This window comes from Malaclemys terrapin, chromosome 13 (assembly GCF_027887155.1).
Source record: "Malaclemys terrapin pileata isolate rMalTer1 chromosome 13, rMalTer1.hap1, whole genome shotgun sequence".
In the NCBI taxonomy this organism is placed as follows: domain Eukaryota; kingdom Metazoa; phylum Chordata; order Testudines; family Emydidae; genus Malaclemys; species Malaclemys terrapin.
The window spans coordinates 8260093-8281263 of NC_071517.1; the positions used below are offsets into that span (position 1 = coordinate 8260093).

The 21171-nt window shown below is 38.1% G+C and overlaps 1 protein-coding gene across 3 annotated transcripts in view; it reads left to right on the forward strand.

Annotated features, from left to right (window-relative positions):
* Positions 1-21171, forward strand: part of SMURF2 (SMAD specific E3 ubiquitin protein ligase 2) — a 92258-nt gene that overhangs the window by 3593 nt on the left and 67494 nt on the right. Inside the window, exon 1 of one of the 3 annotated variants that reach the window (XM_054046726.1) lies at positions 5231-5273. The exons of the other annotated variants lie outside the window; for them this stretch is intronic. Coding sequence (XP_053902701.1) covers positions 5258-5273 — 16 coding nt within the window. The 5' untranslated portion in view covers positions 5231-5257. Of the gene's footprint in view, positions 1-5230; positions 5274-21171 lie in introns of those variants that run through there. 3 annotated transcript variants of the gene reach the window in all.

Below are 21171 nucleotides of genomic sequence, written 5' to 3' on the forward strand. Positions count from 1 at the left end.
ACTCAGATTAGTCTGAGCTCAGTAGCTGGTTCTAAGGCTGTCTCTACACTAGACTTTTTCTTAACATTTCCCACTATGGGTTCACTGATTTAGCCCTTCCCATGGGGAAATGCAGTATAGGCAGGGCTTCTGCGGCCAGTGGCATTTTTACCACCATTTTGTCTAATCCTGTTTAGAGCCTGTTTAGGTGACACTCTGATAGAAACTCCAATATATGATGAAATACTTGTATCGTGTGTTCCATAAAACACAAATCCATAGACTTCAATTAGCTTCATATGAGGGAGGAGCAGAATCTGTGTATAGGGGTTAAGAGAGTTTCTCATTCAATGTTGCCGTATCTCCAATGAGGAGGATCAGGTTTGGTTGATAAAGGGAACTGCATATCCGTTGGTCCCGGGACATCTACATCGAGCACATCACCGGCCACCGCCAATACCGAGAGTGAGCTGGGGAGACCTCATGCACCCACACACACCCACTGCTGGACCCTATCCCCTGAGCCCTAAACCCACCAAACCTAGCTGAATCCCGCCACGTGAGGGTCACCCCATCCCCATTACCCAGTCCGCTTACTTATACTCATGACTGTCTCTACGTCCTGTATGGGTGTTAGACCCTCACCGCTTATCGACTGTTTCCTGATCCCGCCCACCGATTACCCACCCCTCATTGGGGACATTGCAGTCTGTATATACTATGTGTGCTGCCCAGCCCCAAAACACCAACATACCCCTATACTCTGTATGTTACCCCCAATGACCAATAATTAACACTTCAAATCTTCTGTATCGTTTATTTTTTTTCTAAATATTCTCTAATAATATTTACGGTATGTCTACACTGCCACTCCTACATTCCTCCTGTCAGTGAGTCTTAGGGTATGTCTACACTGCTGTTAGACACCCACAGCTGGCCTGTGCCAGCGGACTTGGGCTCGGTCTAAGGATGTTTAATTGCAGTGTAGATGTTCGGGCTTGGGCTTCAACCTTCACAGTTCTCTGTGTTATGTGCGCTGCATCCACACAGTATGTATACTACTTTTATGGCCCTGAGGATGTCAGATGGGCCTCAACTGTGTGCTGATTGGGCGGCAAGCAGCCCGTGGGCCCTGGGTTGAGAACTACTGATCTAATGAAATGGGTACATCACTTCTATATTATATTCAGTGCACTGACTTGGTAGCTTTTTCTGGGTGTAATTCAAGATATGTGTTAATCTATAAAACTCTGTATTCTTGACACATCACAGACTGTCTCCCTGTGTCATGATGGCGGAGATCGTTTGAGGGACACAAGACATTCTTCCCCAGAGTCAGAGGGTATTGCCTTCTCAAGATTCCCAGCCCCTGGAGAGCCCAGTACTTGATTTGATACCTCGGGAGCTGACTGAAAATGTTAGTGCGGTGGGGTACTGGTAGTTGAAATGGACCATGATTGAATGGGTTATGGGAGGGAAGGGGCCCAACTAAAAATCCCTCAAAAATTGAAGAACAAGGGGAGTTCCCAACCTGTCTTCCACTGGAGTTTTGTGATCTAAAAATAGGGATCTGAGTGATTATATCTTCAAAGAAGCAGAATTGTAAGGTAAATAACTTTCCCTTGCTACTCAAACATTAGATGTTTACACCACAAAGTTAGATAAGAATACTTGTGACATATATTGAACTCTTCCTCTGTAGATATCCAAGCTTAGCCCAAAGCTGGCTCAGCATTGTCTCAGTTTCCAGGGGAAGGAAACTGAGATGCAGAATGTGGAAATGACTTGCCCAAGTTCGCAAAGGGAGTCAGTGACAAAGCTGTGAATAGAATCCTGATATCTTGACTTCCAGTCTAGTGCCTAGGCACTGGGGCATGCTGTCTCTCCTTAATGTACGTTTACTGAAAGTAAAATTTGGTATTGGCCCTTCTGATACTAGAGATTGGGAGTGACCCACGGGTACCATTTGGATCGTATCAAATGATTCTATGATCTTAGTTATATATTCACTTGTACATTCTATCTGTGCGACTACATTCAGAAATACTTTAACATGCCACAAGTTTTACTGTAATCTTGAAAGTGCTTTTACCTTAATGTCAAACCTGGTAATGAACCATCTCATAAATGATCAGTGCTCTTTACGTCTCATAGCAAGTGCAACTCAAGTTGGAAGGCTTTTGTGCCACTTTCCATTTCTAAAAGTGAACAGAAAGTATTGCTCAGCTGTAAGATGGTTACTTCACATTTGCACAATTCTGAAAGTGAAAGGAAAAGCAGCAACATATAAGTTTATAAGTCTGTATCCTGTTATGAATTTTCTGGAATGATTCCTAGCCAATTCATGTTTAACACGACTAATAAAAATGGATTTCTTGTAGAAATAAATAGAAGACAGCCACTCCAACCTTTTTTGGTGCCTTTGTCAGTGGCTAGCAGTTCGGTAATGCTTGAATGAAGCAATGAAACAGTATTGTCTTAACAAATGAGAGAATTAAATGGATGCCTGTGCATCCTTTTTCTTTAATTTTAAAAAGAAATCCATGTACAGGACAAGCGAATTTCTAAGAACATTCCCAAGCACAACCTAAGAATACTACATTGATTCTCAGTGGCGGTTAGAGCTATGTGAAAGAATGCTGGTACGATTACTCATTCTGGAAACAGATGTTAAAATGTTAACAATGATCAAATTATATGCATCTCTAGTGTACTGGTAAAATACTATAGTAGTATCCGGATTCTGATACTTTCAATGCACTGTTGAATTGTTACTTTATTAAAAATCAATAAAAATACATAGAGGAAATAAGGAGCGACTTAACTAAAGGTAAATGGCTTTCAAGAGGATAATTGAGTTGAACTGTGTAATGGGATGAGTGTGGAGCCTGAAGTCCATTCAAAGAAACTTGTGTGTATCAAATGTACAGAAACACAAAGGCGTTGTGTTCTCATACATAACTCCTTGCATATCACAGTAAACATGTCCATATCCTGCAAATAATTACAGATATGCTTAACTTTCAGCATATGTATAAGCATTTGTAGGATTGGGACCATATTACTTACTGATTGATCATGATGGACTATCAAACAACTGAAAGACAAAAACTTTTCAGTTAGTCTCAATCCAGCTTTCAATATTACTGATCCAGTTAAATGCAGGCATAACTAATTAGGTCTGTAATGATACCTTTTTACATCCTTAACTACCTGATTTGTAGTTGGGTAGATGGGAGTCTAAATGAGTGCACTTGTGCCTGTATTGAATTGAGTGAGAGGTTAATTGAGATTAATATGTATATTAAAACAAACAGTCTTTTATTTCTGGTGTTGGGGGGAAGCAGGAGAAAGAGAGTAATTATAATAATTACTTGCAAAAATTTTTGAGCGTTTACAGGAAATTAAGAAAAATTCAACATGCTCAGGTAATACACCAGTTGGTTAAGTATGGACTGTGTAGTTCATAACCAAAATAGTACTTACAGCAAATGTTCACTTGCACTAAGAGCAAACGGTGTTTTTAATTCTAACATGAGTTGAAATAGACATAAAATTTAACCTTATTAATATAAGCTTTCAGAATGAACATTTTCAGAGAACTGTTTTTTATTTTTGAGACACAAGATACTAGAAAACAGGATTTATGTCATAGCATATGTCCAGAAAATGAACTCTATTCCCTATCAACCTATTAAAATTACTAGATCTTTTAGATTCTAGATCTTATAGATTTCTTCATTGAAAACTATGCAGGGTTGAGCCTGTTAGGCAGCAATGTTAGTGATGCTCTTTGTTTTTGTTTAAAATACATACAGTAAAAACCCTATTCAATTACTGAAAGGAGGAATATATCAATAGTATCTTAGGAGCTTTCTAAAGAAGGTGGTGGGTGGATATAGCAGTAGTGGGGTGGTTGAGAGAATTGGAACAGAGGGTGGAGTAGGAGAGGCAGGCAAGTGGATGGGGGAATTGAGCTGCTAAAGGGATTCTGTAGCTGCAGTGGTGCCAGCATATGTGCAATTTGACAGTGGAAACAGAAAACCAGAAATAGGTTCTTATAGTTGGTCTGGAACATATGGAAGTCTCTCTTTTGTGCCCATGTCATTTATTATGATATAACTCAGCCAATGGGTAACAATAGAATTACATTTTGTGAAATTCTAAAAATAATTGTTCTAATTTATTTGCTAATTTTCATTAAACATCTGTTTTCCTGCCTGGCATTGAAATGAATATGTTTGTAGGTTTCTTAGAATCTGTCCTTTTTAAATAGATACAAATGGCCTCATTCTGCAAGATGTCAGGCACCACCTCTCTCAGTTTCTGTTCAGGTTAGGAGGAGTTGAAGGTGGCCAGATCCTTGTATGCTTGGACTCAGTGGGCTGAGAGATCATGGGCCCAAGTGAAAAGACAAGTTCTATGGGTTTTTATTTCTTGAAATGGTAATTCTTCATGAAAAGAGGAAAAAGTATTCTTGCTCCTATTTATATTTCAATAGCTCCCAAAACATATCACAAGGGGAAGACACTGTCCATTTCCTGTTTATAGTGATCAAGAAAATCCAAAGCAAAACATGTCTATGGACAATTAAAATATCTGTGCTGAATCTTAGTGCTGTCTGACGTAATTCAAATGGATTGGATAAATGGCATTTCTAAACAAGCATCTAAAATTACTGATACAAGTACATAAATTGAGAACCTGGGGTAAAGGTACACATTTCATATTTATTGTTATAAGAAAGTACCGGTTAAGTGTGTACATGTGTGTTTATGAAACAAATTGTTTTTGACATCTAGCCAAAATGTCTTGCACTACTGCCGATGTGAAATCCCTGTATGTTCTTATGAAAGTAAATGCTAATTTTATGTAAGCTCGGTGCCGTGCAATGATTTTAAAGTGTTGGATGCACATCGTTGACAAAAAAGCTGAATTGTTTAGACTACACAAATGTAGGAGCACCCAGAACTTATGCTGGGATCATGTATGATCCACCAGTGAAGCTCTGCACTACAGATGAGACTTTCATGTGTATGGCCTTCTGCTCAACAGTTGGGTCAAAATGTAGTTGTTAAAAATGTTACCTGTTTCTCTTACTGAGACAGGAAATAAACTTCCCTTCTTTGTTTAGGAGCAATAGAGCCTGTTCACGCTGAACACAAGAAAGAGGATTTGTATTCAAGATACTTCATTGTACCAAAGAAAAATGGAGGGTGGAGACTGATTTTTAGACTTAAGGCTACTCAACAAATTTGTGAAGTCTCAGAAGTTCAGGATGGTGACTCTGGCAGGTATAATTCCTTCACTGAATTAAGGGAATTGGTTTTCATCTCTCAACCTACAAGATGCATATTTCCATAAAGCGATAACGCCCATCTCACAGAAAATAACTGCATTTTGTTCTAGGCCAGAATCATTTGCAATACTGGGTGCGCCCCTTGCTACGGAGAGTGTTTTCAAAGGTTTCAAAGTTGAGAGGTGATTTTAGTATTCCTGTACCTCAATGATTGGCTGTTCAAGGGTCAGTCTTATGAAGCAGTATTGTCATCCACACAGAAGGCCCTTTCTCAGTTCCTGGAATTGGGTCTTCAACTCAATGTAAAAAAATCCACATTGACCCCTGTACAAAAAATACAGTTCGTAGGGGTGTCCTTGGGTTTGTTGATCGCCAGGGCCTGCTTTCCTGTGGACCGATTCATAACCATATCATATCTAGTCAGAACTACTGAAGGGAGCCCTCAAACCTCAGTGAGAAACTGCCTCCAACTTCTAGGTCACATGGCAGCTTGCACTTTTTTTTTTTTTATAAATCAGATCATGCAAGGTTAGGCCTTTGTTGATCTGAGCCACTCCTAGAAGCAGTCTACTCACCAAACAGACACAGCTTAGACAAACAGGTTTCAGTTCCCCACCAAGTAAAAGATTTCCTAGACTGGTGGAAAGATCATGACAGCGTCAGTGCAGGCATTCCTTTTCTCCAATCAATCCCAACAATAATGCCAGATACATTCCTGTAAAGATGGAGAGCTCATGTCAATGCTTATACAATTCAGGCAGATGGTTGCCTCAAGAAAGCAGTCTCCATAGCAATGTGTTGGAACTCTGGGGAGTCAGGAATGCCTGCCTTCATTTTCTGCCTCTCTTCAGGGACAAGTCCAATCAGGGTCATTACCAACAAGGTGGCCTACTTGTTTATCAGCTGGCAAGGAGGAGTGAGATACCCCTCTCTGGCACTGAAGCAATCAAGTTGTGGAACTGGTGCCTAATCCATCATATATGAATTTCAGCAATCTAGCTCTCTTGCCTTCAAAATACCACAGCCAATACTTTCAACAGGCACTTCTCCAAGCATTGTGAGTTGGAGCTGGACTCTTGGACCCTCCAAGGCATATTTCAAACTTGGGGATTTCCAGAAGTGGACCTCTTTGTCCCCTCTGTGAACAGAAAGTGTCATCAGATTTGCTTAGGAGCGGAGGTCTAGGCCATTATTCTCTAAGGGATGGCTTTCTCCTACCCTGGACAAAGAACCTGTTCTGTACATTTACTCCAACACCTCTGTACTGAGGGTGATGAACAGAATCAGCCAGGACAAAGCTAGGGTTATTCTAATAGTCCCAACATGGCAGAAACAAGCTTGGTATCTATCTGTTTCGCCTGTCCAACAATCAAGCTTCCGATCATCCCCCATCTACTCCCCCAAGATGCCAGTTGATTGCTTCATCCCAACCTAGGAGTTCTCTGCCTCAGGGCATGGATTCTTAGTGGTTTGCAGGGTTAGTCTGCCAGTTCTGTGGAGGTAAAATAGGTGGTAGGAAAGAATCACCTCAAAGTACTTACGTTCAAAAATGGAAATGATTTAGCCATCAGTGTCAACTCCAAGGACTCCAAAATTGATTTTCCTCACTCTCCGCTATCCTGGATTACCTGCTGTAACTAAAGAAAATTGCATTATCAGTCAGCTCAGTCAGGGTTCACTTGGCTACCATAACAATCTTTCATTCCCTCAAGTGAAAGACCCCCACTGCGGCTTGGGATATCAGTCTAATTCTTAGATGTCTCAAAGGACCTCCCTTTGAACCAGTGGTGACCTACTTCTTACTTAACCTATGTATGAATACGACCTTTTTGGTAGCCATAATGTTAGCCTGAAGAGTCGGAAACATTTGAGACTTAATGGAAAGATCCTTCTTTCATGATATTCTTAAATGACACGGTTTCCTTATGTCTGCTCCCTAAATTCCTCCCAAGCTCTCATCCAAGTTTCATCATAATCCATCCATTTATTTGTCTCTCTTCTCTCGCCCTTCTCTCCCCCCCTCCCCCCATAATTCGCTACAGGAGGTTCCCTTTTATACCTTAGATGTCAGATGAGAATTGGCCTTCTATGCTGATAGGACCAAACTGCTTGAGAGGTTTCCTAGGATGTTTGTTTCTATTAGACCGATTTAAAGAATCCACAGCCTCCACCCTGAGGCTACTGAGGTGGGTCTCTGGGTATATTATTACATGCTATGATGCTATCAGCATTCAGCCTCATTCTAGGGTGTTGGCGTGCTCTACAAGGTTACAGTTAACATTTTCTCATTAATTGAAAGAAATTCCAGTATCTGAGGTCTGTAGAACAACTGTGTGATCTTCAATGCATTCCTCCTCTAAGCACTATGCCTTGGTCTATGCTTCTAGATCTGATACAACAGTTGGCAGTGTGGTTCTGTCTTCAGTTGTGGATCCATTCTTGAAGCTCCCTCTGTCCTGTGAGGATACTGCTTGGAAGTCACCTGAAGTGGAGTGCCCACAGGGAGGCTACTCCAAGAAGAAGAAAAGGTTACTCACCCTGTGCAGTAACTATGGTTCTTTGAGATTTGTCCCCCTCTGAGTGCTCAGCTACCTGTTTTGGAGTTTTTGTGGCACTTTGCGATAGAGAGGGAACTGAAGACAGTTTGCCACTGCAGCCCTGTATCGCCTTGATGTGGGGCACAGGGCTGCTTAGGGCATATGCATGGGCTGAATGAATACTGCTAATGAAAATATCTTATTGAAGGAACGTGGAGTGCATGTGGACCTGAAGTGGAGCACATGTAGGGACACATCTCAAAGAACCACAGTTACTGAATGGGGTGACTAACCTTTTCTTCTCCATGTCCACTGAAGGTAGGACAAGAAATAATGGGCTTAATCTGCAGCAAGAGAGACTTAGGTATATTGGAAAACCTTTCTAACTATAAGGATAGGTAAGTACTGGAATAGGTTTCCAAGGGTGGAATCCCAGTCATTGGAGGTTTTTAAGAACAGTTTAGGCAAACGTCTGTAAGGGGTGGTGTGGGTATACAAAGTCCTGCCTCTGCACAGGGAGTTGGACTAGGGAGCTCTCCCTTCTGGTACTACATTTTTATGATTCTATTACTTATTCACATATTTAACAGAATCCTAATTACATCTTAGTGAATTGCCTTGAAATTCCAACAATGTCTTCTACAGTGTTCCACAGCTAGAATTTTTAATGCTATCAGAGGGCCCACTTTTGTTCTCTAATATATTGCATGTATCCCTTTGTATTAACAAAATCAGCAATAAGTCTCATGCACAATGACATTCTCTAAGAGATGCTTCTTGAATTGCAGAGCATCTGAGAGAATTGTTTTAGCTATTCTAGGAATATCAATTTAAATATTAAAGATTGCATCTTATGTAAAATGGAAACATAGCATCCAGTTATGTAATTTACCATCTGAAAACAGCATGCTTAATTTTTTTTCTGGACATTTATTTTTTCTGACACACATAAATAAATAAATTTTTCCTTTCCTTAATGACTGTACAATATTAATGTAAGTTGTACTGTGAGAATGGTGTCCATCTGTATTTGTAACTAATTTGGTTTATGGTCTCAAAAGTTATAGTGAAGAACCTTGTACAGTTTTACTTCATTAGGAATTTTTCTTTTCATCTGTTTTTTTGTAAGAATAACATTTGGCCTTATTTTTACTTACTCTTATAGTGGAATAAGTTGGCCTACATCAAAACAGCCTCCGGAATAATAGTGTTTCTAAGGTGTTCTCAAATTTTAGCTGTGTTTTCATGATAAATAGGGTAAACTCCTTCATCTTTCATTATATTATACCCAGAGTCAACACTCTAGGATAGCACCCCAGTAAGAATTCACATACTTTTCCTAGCAGCTGGGTGGTAGAGGTTGTATTACCATCTGAGCATTGTAACAGTTTTTGGACTTTAGTGTGCACAAACTCAGTATGAATTAACCCCTCTGAGTAGACAAGGCCTTAATGGGGATTTTTAGTGTAACTATATTGATGTAGCTGCACATGTGCAAACCTTTAATGTAGATTCAGTGCACTGGTGTATACTGGGAAAATTTTCAGTATGTGAAATGTGTCGATGTAGAATATGGGGATGGAAGTAGGTGGGAGAGAGAGATTATATAAATTTAAAAAATGTAATTTCAGAACTGATATTCTGGGAGAAGAAAGGAGAGAGAAAATATAGGGGAGGAGATTGTGAATACAGTGTAGGGAAAATAGAGACATAAATGGGTTGAGGGTCAGAGTAGAAAAAGAGAAAAGTACACAATGAAGACAATGTAAGGAAAGATGTACCACAATGGATATTGGAGGAAAGGAAAAAGTAGAGTGAAGCAGAAAGGGAAAGAAGGAATAACAAAAGCAAGACACGATGTAGTAAGTTACAGTTGTTTAACAATGTTATTAAATACTTTACACAGCTGTTTTATTCCTTTAAATTGAAGGTGGTGTGGCGTTGAGGAGCTGTTTGGAGCAGTAGGGCCATGATAGTCCAGATACTGATCATGCTGGTTAATAGGGTTAGTGTTCAGAGTAGTATATGTTGGGTAAACTTTTCAAGCCATTGGGTATGGTAGCAGAAATAGGGAATTTTGGTATCATTTGATCATGATGTCAGGAGTAAAGTGCTTTATTAAAGTATGCAGACCAGCAATTGGAACAAGTGAACATAAGACACGAGCAAAACTTGTGCATACAAACATGAGTAAGAATATCGTGCATTGAAATTTTATATTTGCATTTTAACATAATAGGAAAAGTGTAAGATACTAGTTTGTATATAGAAGAAAATGAGGTTGCACTGATGCGCAGTTTTGAGTCTGGAGGGTTTGCAAGCAGTGGCCTTGATTCAGCAACCCTCACATGAGTAGCACCAATGGACTTTAATGGGAGAACTTGCATAAGTAAGGGTTGCAAGATTGTGTTCAGTGTCATTAAAAGTGTGTACTCTCACCCACAGATGTTTCCTCTATATTCAGCTACTCTTTTTGTAATAGTAATGGGGAGCTCAGTAATCTGAATTTTTGCATTTTTTTTTAAATGTTTTGATATGCTGTATCCAGTTCTTGAATTGAAATCTTCATGGCAATTTTTGCTATATTTGCTTTCTCTGAAAACTTCTGTATCAGGTTACCATTGTTTAGAAAAACAATTTCTCAGCCTGCTCGTCATGTTCATAAGTGTGATTGACATTTAATCATTCAGAAATCTAAATCTCTTTACTCTCAAAGAACAGGGTTATGAATGTCAGTTTTGAAGGGTCTAGAATGTGTCTCCAGACGGCAAGAGTTTCAGAATAATTCTTATAGCTTACTTTTTCATTTATTGTTAGAATGGCTTAAGGTTTTTGAGCATCCAAACATGTCAACATGGATGATTATTGTTTACATCCGGCATACCTATTTTTTGTCCATAGGGCCTTTAGCACCATCATATACTCACTGAATGTGGCTATGGTGGGTTACTAACTTGGAGAGGGAAAGGAATAAGATATCGTTGTTCGCTATTTAGAGTTAAGGATCTGAACTGGCTGTAATAGGAAGATTTTTCCTGTTTGTCAGATTTCTGACTTTAAAAAACACTTTCATATAGATTGCTGCTTAATTCAGTAAATGAAATCCGTACATTTTCAGTCTGTGGAAAGCTGACATTCCAACTGTTGTAAGAATACATTTATACCACCTAGGGCAACATTACAAGCACTATCAATCCTTATGTTGTATGACAAACTGATTTCTGTGTGGAATTAGGAAGAGAGCAAATAGTTGGGAACTGAAGTTTAAACATTGGCTACTGTGCGTTGAACTGTTTATTACTCTAATTTTTAGTCATGCATTCTCTAACTTTTTCCAACATTTTAAATTAATATTTGTTGGGGCACCAGAAACATGTTTTCAGGGTTAGTATTTTCATACATTCTGTCATTCATGATGATAAAAAATAATAGTGCACATTCAGGGTACATGTTAACTTAAAATGAACTTACTTTTTTTACAGTCACAAGTTACTTTAACTGAAAGATTAGGGGGAAAATATCTTGTGTGCATTTGACAGCACTTTACGTATAGTAATTTTAATAGTTTCTTCTGTATAGTCAGTTTTCCTTTCTTGTTCGTGTCAGCCTTTATCATATTAACAAGGAAGAGAGCATTAAAAAAAAATGATTGTAAAATCACAAATTGACAGTTGGACTTCGGCTGTGATAGTATCTGATATTACTTTTTAATTTCCTTTTTGAAATGGACAAGATTCAAATTGATGTCCCTTTAGCATATAGATTTAGCATTCATATATGTCAAGTTCGTTGTTTTGGCAGACCACAACATGTATAAAAGCAACTGTTACAGTATTACTTTGTCTTATTTTAAACTATTTTTAAAAAGGACACCCCTTCTCCCCGAAACTTTGACAAAAAAATTGTTCTAACACAAGGAATTCCAAACTTTAGGTGGAAACTCTCTGTACAACTCACTTGTTTTAAAATTGGTAGTCTGTCTAGTTTACATCAAATGAAAAGATTGTAGTGGTTGCCCTGAGCTTCTCTTATTATCTTGTATTTAACTTATGTGAGATATTCCTTACTATGGGCTACTTGAGAGATCCACAGAACAAGATCAAGTCATGATTCTTGCCTCTAGCCCAGAATCTGGCAAGATTTGGGCATAGCTTAACTTTTGCTTGTACTGAATACCATACTCGAGGGTCCTTTAATTGAGGATACCTTTCACACCTTAGTCTTAGGGCTTGTCTTCACTACCCGCCTGGATCAGCGGGTAGAAATCGATCTCTCGGGGATCGAATTATCGCGTCTCGTTGGGACGCGACAATCGATCCCCAAATTGACGTGCATACTCCACCAGCCCAGGTAGGAGTAAGCGCTGTCAATGGGGGAGCCAAGGTGGTTGATTTGCCGCCGTCCTCACAGCGGGGTAAGTCAGATCGGATACGTCGAATTCTGCTATGCTATTCGCGTAGCTGAATTTGTGTATCTTAAATCGATTTCTCCTCCCCAGTGTAGACCTAGCCTTAGTGATTTAGAACCTGGATTCCACCAGCCTTTGTGTTGCTATTTCCACAGAGGATGTGTAATGAGAGATGGTCCTTCAGATAACTACTCATCACTTGTCTGCACTTGAAAGTTAATTCAGATTAAGGTAGGTTGTGAGTTTGAAGTGCAATAGCTATTCCTGAATAGCTCCATGAGTGGCACTCTTATTCTGGAATAAGAATATTCACACCCAGAGCTATTTCTGAATAATGTTATATATAGACAAGACTTGAGCCTAAGCCCCAATTCATGGCTTTAAAGATAAGGACCAGAGCCTAGAAATATACCCAGTGGTGAGTAGGCAGCCGATGTGGTGTGATGTGGTCTGCTCCATGTAGAAGGTGAATGTCTGCATGTTGAACCAGCTAGTTTTTGGATGACCTTCTGGGTCAGCCCCAGGTAAAATATATTGCAGTAGTGCTGCCCTAAAGTGATCTAAACATGGACTCATTGTTGCCAAGTCTGAAACTTGGAGGTAAAGGTGCACCTTCTTGTCTGTCTCAAGATGGGGTCTGAGGAGAAAATAGGCTTGTGTTTCAAACAAACAAAACCCACCCTTATTTTTGCTTCTCTTCTTCTGGTTGATCCTGCTGGCCAAGAGGCAGCAGTGGAGATGGGGGCACTGAATACCTTACGGGCTTTTAAAATATTTAGAAGAGTATAAATGCATCAAAATAGCAGCTTAGTGTCTATATATATATATATATATATATATATAATGACTGGATTTGGATCCCAGACTTTTTGTGCGCTGTAGGTTCCCTGGAAGCAGAGCATCTATCTTTTCATGTCTGCATAACTGACATCTACAATCTGGAAAGCAAAATTCTAAATACAGATAGGTGTTTTTTTTTTTTTTTAATGAGATTGGTAGATTTTGCTGAATTTTTATGGATAATTTTAAACTGGCAGAGAATAAAAGGAGCAGAAGTGAATTCTATCAAATGACTCTCCCAGTCTTTGTTACAGATAGGTTTAAAAAATGTATATTTTGTTGTCTCCTTAACCTAAACTGCTACCCTCTTAAGATACAGTCCGGACAGAGAGAGGAGTTAAATGCAGTTCTTTATTCACACACACAGCCTTGGGAGGGTAGGGGATAGAGAACTTTTTCATTCTGCTTTCTCTTTCAAAGAGTTGTGGAGGACTGCCTGAAAAACTGGAGCACACTCCTTGTGACCTCAAATTACTTTTTTATAAGCTACTCAGACCTCTGTCTCTCTAAATTAGGAATTCAAGGACAGAATGATTAGAAAAGCAACTATACACTTTTAAAAAAAATGTTATTGGATAAATCAGTATGAGCCCAGCTGCTGTTGATAAATTTATTTTACTGTTGCTTAAAATCTATGATTTTGTTATTTTGCCAGCGTAAGAAAAACAAGAATATTAGAATGTAATTTACTACATTGGGCTTAGTAAGGAGCACTCTGTTTCTATGATTGGGGCAGAACAGGATTGTTCAGATGTGTCTGATAAACAGGACAAGGTCTAGTCTGACAGCTGGCAATAATATTTTTACTCAGTCAGGTGTACGAAATTAGCAAATCTATTACAAGAATACAGGAGAAATCTCACAAAAGACAGCCTTGTAGGCAGAAGTGTTGCCAAATGGGAAATGATTCATCGTCTCTGAATGGGATGAGCATTGAGCAGAAGCAGTTTAAACCTCAGACTGGTTTGGCTCATAAACCATCAAATATGTGATTTAAAACTGTATCTTTTCCTATCCTTTGTCTCAATGCATCCCGATCAGCAAAATTATATTCACGATCAAAATTCGATGGACGGGTTATTTATACTTTTATCTTCTTTTGGAAGGTTAGATATGTTTGGTTAGTTTTGTGGTCCTTAACTATATCCTAGTATGTTTGTGTGCAGCCTAAAAACACTCCAATATTGTGACCATTGTCAGCTTCACCTTTTGGTGGGAAGGGGATTATATGTGCCTGAAATGTAAGTGTGACGTGACTGAAGATGTGTCTACGCAGCAGCTGGGAAGTGTGCTTCCCAGCACTGGTAGACACACTTGTGCTAGGTCTGCTCAAACAAGTGCCTAAAAGTAGCAGTGTGGCTATAATGGCTCAGGCTCGCTGCCTGAATACATCTCCTGGAGGTCAGGTGGGATTGTACTTGAGTGCCTAGCCTGAGCCACTGCCCTTGCCTCTACGCTCATGCTGCTATTTTTAGGCACCAGTTTGAACAGAGCTAGCGCGTGTATGTCTACCTGCACTGAGAATTACACCTCCTAGCTGCTGTGTAAACATTCCCTGATGTTCAGTGGCAGAGCTACATTAATTTTGTGTCTTTGTGTGTCTCTTGCGTAACTACCCATAAATGTGACTTAACATATTGCTCTTTGATCCTTATAATTTTGCTCACTAAAGATAACTTATTTGTTTAATGCTGACAACGTGTCTGGTGCTGTATGGTCCTGCAACAAACAGTATCTTGCAAACATCTTTATTCCTTACATTAGCAACAGAGGATATATTTGTGGATTCTTCGAGTTAAGTTACTTGTTAAGGTACAAAGGAGGTTCAATTTACAGAGCATTAAAGGTAACTTTCAAAAATGGGGGAGGGGAAAAGGGCTTGTGCTCTTTCTTGTTGCTTTATTATTTATAAAGAAGGCCAGAAAGTTTCTGTCACTGCTTTTATTTTTGTATGTATGTATGTAGTTATTTAAGTCTTGTCTGTTCTAGAATTTTATGGATAATTGAAAAACTAGAGAAATTATAACACCTCATAAGAGATGGAAGACTGAATAGTTAAGAGGAAGGTATTTTTAGTCACTGTCTAAAACCTTTTTGTCATTGTTAAATATTCATGCCTAATAAACACTTGGGAGAAAGATTAAATGTTTGTGCCTTTTTTAAGGCCTGACGGAGCTGCTAGTCTACAATTGAGATCCTCAAGAAGCTGTGTAGCAAAACCGGGAGAGAGTGAAACTTGACATTTCTGATATTTCTAAGGTTAAGAAAAAGTTGAGCCTTGCACTTGCAGAACAAAAACAAACAAAAAACCTCTGCTCTTCGGTACTTATTTATATATCACAAAGAAGCAAAAAGGGGCACAAATACAATATTAAAAATAATCATATGCAGGTCACCTTTAGATTTTATATAATCTTTCAGTTCATCTTTAATCTATTTAACCTGCCAGGATTTAAATTTAGGCTGCCATATTTCTGTGCTGGAACAGATGTTGAGATCACAAGCAACTGAGCAGAGCAGGGAACACAGCTCCTTGTTCTGTATTAGGTATTTGTGATATCATCAACTGTTCTAGGAAAGAGACTGTAGATCTTGACATATAAGAGGAAATTATATCCATCTATTTTAAATGTATTTATCTGTAATTCATTCTCTCTCTCTCTCTCTCTCTCTCACACACACACACACACACACACACACACACACACACACACACACACACACACACACAATTTATAACTTATTTATTTAACACACTCCTAGAAACCATAACATTGGATTTAGAATAAGTATTGCAGGACTAGCTCAACACTTTCTGAAACTATGACAGACAAATAATGTAGGCTCAGCTAGGTTCAACTATTGGAGTAGTATCAATGGGACCATGCTTGTAACATGATTTGGGTTTCCGAAGAGAGAGAATTCAGAGTTTTCCTATTTAAATTGGGTAGGTGATCTTTAGCTCTGGATAAAGAGACTTGCGTAGATCTGATACCCGACAAGCTTCAGTATTTATAATTCCTAATATGCAGGAGGCTATTAGTTACAGGTCTCTCTTGTCAGCAGACCTTTTTAAAATTCAGGGCATTTTTGTCCAGCTAGTAATTAGATCATCAGTTTATAGTAGAGGAAACAATACAGTAGAGCATTCAGTGATGGAGGGTTTTACTGCAATGAAGCAAATCTTTGGGTTCTGCTTCTTGTTGAATGTCTTTTTCCTCTAGTCCATTTTCATAGATACATGAAATATATTGGACAGAACAGAGCTGTAAATTGTCTTTATCTCCTTTTTTCCTTATTAATGCTCTGCATGTGTATTTGTTAAGCAGTGAATTTGCCTTTCCACTCTTTTTGGTCCATTCACCTTCAGAGAAAGACTCCTATGCTCTTTTATGGACTCTTGATATGACTTATTTTTAAAAATAATTTTGGGCAAATCGCTTCTCTGTTCAAGAAGATTTAAATTAATTCTATTAGAAACAGAATGAATCTTGACTCTTCTTCGGTAATATACTGAAATCACTGTCTTATGGATTTCATATCAGTTGTTAAGGAAAGAGGTAAGAATTGAGTGCCTTAATTATTCAGAGTTACAGGTGGGGCAGCTCTTAGTTGCATCTGAACTCTTTAAGGCTATTTTATACGTATGTCTTAGAAGGATATACAATGTATGTTCATGAAAGAGTTTACTTTGGCTATGTCTACACTACACATCTCCGTGTCGCTACAGCTGTGCCGCTAAAAGTCGCACAGTGTAGCCGCTGTTTGTTGGCTCTCCTGCCGACAAAACTTCCAGCCCCAATGAGTGGCATTTGCGCTGTCGGCAGGAGAGTGCTCCTGCCGACAATGCGCTGTTTGCACTGGCACTTGTTGTCGCCAAAACTTGACACCCGCCGCGGACAAAACACGTCTGAAAGACAAAAGTTTTGTTGTTCAGTTGCTAGTGTTAACATAGCCTTTGTCTCTCACTTGTTTTTAAATGCCTCCTCTTCAAGATTAGAGAGATTAACCTTGGCCAGTGTTGCTTTTGATCTCCAGTTCACTTTTTTGTTGTGTGGCTAATTGTTCTTCATATTGTAGTAAATTGAGATAAATTTAATTGTAATTTAGAGTATCACACTACAAATGCAACAGTTAAAATAGGTAACTGAAGTTACCTTTATTGAATTTCCTTCTCCAACCCATAGTGTGCTTACTGGAATGTAAATTATAATCTGAATTTATTACAGATATGAGAAATGAAATCGGTAGCTTTTTACCTGCACATTAGGCTTTGTTGACTGCCAAAAATGTTCAATTTTTCAGATAAGCATTTTGGCAGTTTAAGCTTGTTAAATTTTGTCTTTTGGTTGGAGAACTGTTCAGTATTCTTGTAATTAATAATTTGCAGTGCATTTATGATGTGCTAACTGCTTTTCATACATTCAAGAAGGACAGTCTTGAGGGTACTAGGGAAGTTGAACAACATTTATACTGTGCAAAAATAATTGTGTTGGAAGCATCCTGGCTGGGTGACTTGTCTGAGAGGCTCCATCTGTGCTACACCAGGAAATACAAAATCTTCACACTAGCCTTTGTTTTCCTAAAACGTCCCACCAGTGCTACCACTGGTTCAGTTCCACTGCCTGTGGCAATGATGGATATGCCAGTTGATACAGGATACAGGTGGGGACACACGTTTTGCTACTGTATTATTTAGACTTGATCTGAGCATGCCACAAGTGCTTCAAAAGTGGGAGTTCCTTAGATTTGAAATTGTATACATCCACTTAGAAACAAAATTTCATGGCTATACAGGAGACCTGCAAATATAAACCAATGAGATTTTAATATACTCTTCTTTTTCTTCTGTCTGTATTGCAAAGGTTGCAGAATAATTTCTTCCTTTACCTCATGACAGCCATGTAAAATAAACCTGGACACATGAATAGACTTTGACGTGAGTGGCAGTAAGCCCATCACCGAATGAATCAAGGAAATGTGAATACGTTAGTCCCTTGTGCTAAGAATTCTATGGGTGTATGATGTTTTTTTTTTGTTTTTTGTTTTTTTTTGTTTTTGGCTTGGAGTGTGGTAAGAGGGAGGAGGAATGGAAAAGGAAGCCCTTTGTTTACAGTAAAACAATACTGTGAAGTAGACATCATGATGTTAAAACAGGAGTCTAAACATGGCAAATCTAGGCAGACTCCATCTGGCTGTGTCCACAAGTCATTCAGGCATCCTAGGCGCAGACTACTGGAGTCTGATATTTTTTTTCTTACGGAAATTCAGAATTGCCTTGGAGACTATGTCCCAGTGTTTTATTACTGGACGAGATGACTGATTACTGGTTAAGCCATTACTGGCTTAACTATTTATATTCAGTGTTGCAATGCATTTTTCTAGTGTTTCTTCTGTGATAAATGTATGACATTTTCATATTTTTTAATTTTAATCTGCATGTGTATGTTAAGTACTTGCACATAATTGGTGTTTTGTTTAGTTTTAGCAGGAAACCTAAAATACTAACCCCAAGGCATATATTAGAGCTAGTAGGATAACAAAATTGAGTACAATAAATCTAAAGGAAAGAAGAAAAATGTACAATCGCTATAAAATTAGTTTCTGGTATACTTTGCAGCCCTTCAAATAGTATTTCAGATTACTAGGACATGCTTTCATTTTCTGGATTCCTTAGGTTGCACTCTGGTGTCTGGAAGTGGGTTATTGATTTGTGCTGTTTGTTTAGTTGGAGATCAGATTTGCTTTGTTCTTACTGACAAAATGCTTACAGGCAGACTTATGTGAACCTTTTAAAATGGGTGTTTTTTACACATTGTGTATTGTTTTATTTATTAAATGCAAATCAGCTAAGTTGAACTTTACAGATTTGTGTTATGTGAAGGATAAATTAGAACTCTGATCATTATTAAAGAAATATCTAAGGATGAAATTTCTGATAGTAGAAATTATTCTAATATATAATAAAGAAGGCTTTATATATTGTTCAGAAACTATTCTGCCTTGCACTTAGATTTCAGCCTAACAATACATTTTTTTTTCCTTTTGGGTTTTCTTTGTATTTTTGCGCTATTAGAATAATTGTGTTTTAATGTTGCACTAAAGTATTTTGATAACATGATTTTATTATTGGCTGAATCATTCTTTTAGATTATCTTCGAGATAAACAGAACTTTAATTAAAAACCAGGTCATGTGTCAATATTTACTTTTATACTTTAAATAATTTAGAATTATAATTTTGAAAGATAATTGTAGGCCATTAGTTCCAGTTGTAGTCTGAATAATTTGACATTATTGATTTCAATACAGTATTGGAATTTTGTCTGACATGGGAGAGCCTTGATTTCCAAACAGGTGAAATATGTTGCGGAAGTAATTTGTATTTCTTAGTGTTAAAAAGACCCCATCAACATGACATATAATCTGTCTTCTGCCATTCTTTTTGTTTGATTGTAAATGTGCTTGTGACGTGTTTGGGGCAAGGACTGTCCTATACTTTGCAAGGCAGTGCCTATTATAATGCAGCTGCTATTCTGATTGGAGCCTCTTGGCACTACTGTAATGCAAAAAAAAAAAAAAAAAAAAATTCAAAACATGAAGTTAATAGTTGAAGGTACCACGTGCCTTTGAGTCTGTCTGCTAATGTTTGTGGCTTTATAACCACTTTTTAAAAATAGTCTCTCTCTTGTGGGAATCTCAAAGGAAACTGAATATATAGGGGTAACAGTGAAAGTGACTATACACAAAGTGTTTTCAGATGCATAGAATAAAGTGAAATCAATATTTTTTCTACTCTTTTTAGTTATATGCCTCTTAGATGTGACTTGTAATAATAGAGTTTTAAAAAACCCCACATTTCTATCTGAATTTGTAAGTTTAAGTTGTCCCTTTTTAAAAGCTTGGGGTGGGTAAGGGATGTTATTGACTGCTCTCAATTTGGCATCTCATAGTGAAATCTCCATATTTAAAATGCATGCTGTAACTGTAAACCAGAGAGTGGGGGGGGGGGGGAAGTAACAACCCTCACTGCATGATGAAAACCTGCCTTTTAGCTGGACAAACCCACTGGCACTGGTATGTTACTGATCCTGGGTAGCTTTATTGCGGTGTCTCCTCCATTCTCATGAGCAGGAATAGCATTGAAACATTCAAAATCCTAATCTCTCAGCATGTGCACCTGTGAAATTAAATGTGGAATATTTACCACCCTCGAGTGTTCCTTTATAGTTATAATTAAGTACAACCTTTTAAAATTTTATGAACTTTATTATTAACTAAAAATAACTCTTTAGTTTATGGGGGTGTTTTATAATTTGCAATTCACTCAGTTGAAGAAGCCCTTTCTGTTAAATCTGAGGACTCAGAAAGATTTCCAAGTGAATGAAGATTAACTGCCCAAACCAAAAAAAAAAAAGAAAAGTCAGTGTCAAGATAAACAATATTCTTTGTAGATTGTTCCTATTTTATCTTGCCACATGTTTGCAAAGCTGCGTGACAATAATTTAATTTGTACTTAGACTTTTAGTTAATTGCAATTCCCCTTGTTAGATTTCTTAACATTTCACTTTATTTTATACCTCCTTTCTTTTATATCTGGGGAAAAAACAGAAAAATAAAAGTTGCTGTGTAGCATGCCAGCAATTAAAGCAAACAGTAGAATTTGGTTAGAAATTTTTAAAGACTGTCCTGGAACTTGTGTGTGTGTATGCTTTCAGTTATGAGAAAAAATCTCATTTGTAAAGGGTAGAAAAAGTTCACAAAACATGCAGAAAAGTAGTGTCCGGTAAGTGTTCAAAATGGTCTAAACAGTTTGTGTCTCAGGAACAGTATCCTAAAAGTGTGTGTGTGTGTGTGTAGTCTCCCTGAAGTAGTTTCATTCCAATCAGCAGTGTAATTGGAATGCAACAACAGTCTGGAGGAGGAAGGAGAATTTTTGGCAAGAAGAGACAGAGCAGTTGGGAGCTTTATTCAGATTAAAGCATAGACGACCATTCATTATCGGTACATGCACATTAGCAACAGCATAGCATTGTGTTTCTACAGCTGGGACTTATTTTAATGATTGTATTGCACTGTATATTACATGCAAACTGCTGGGATCCAATC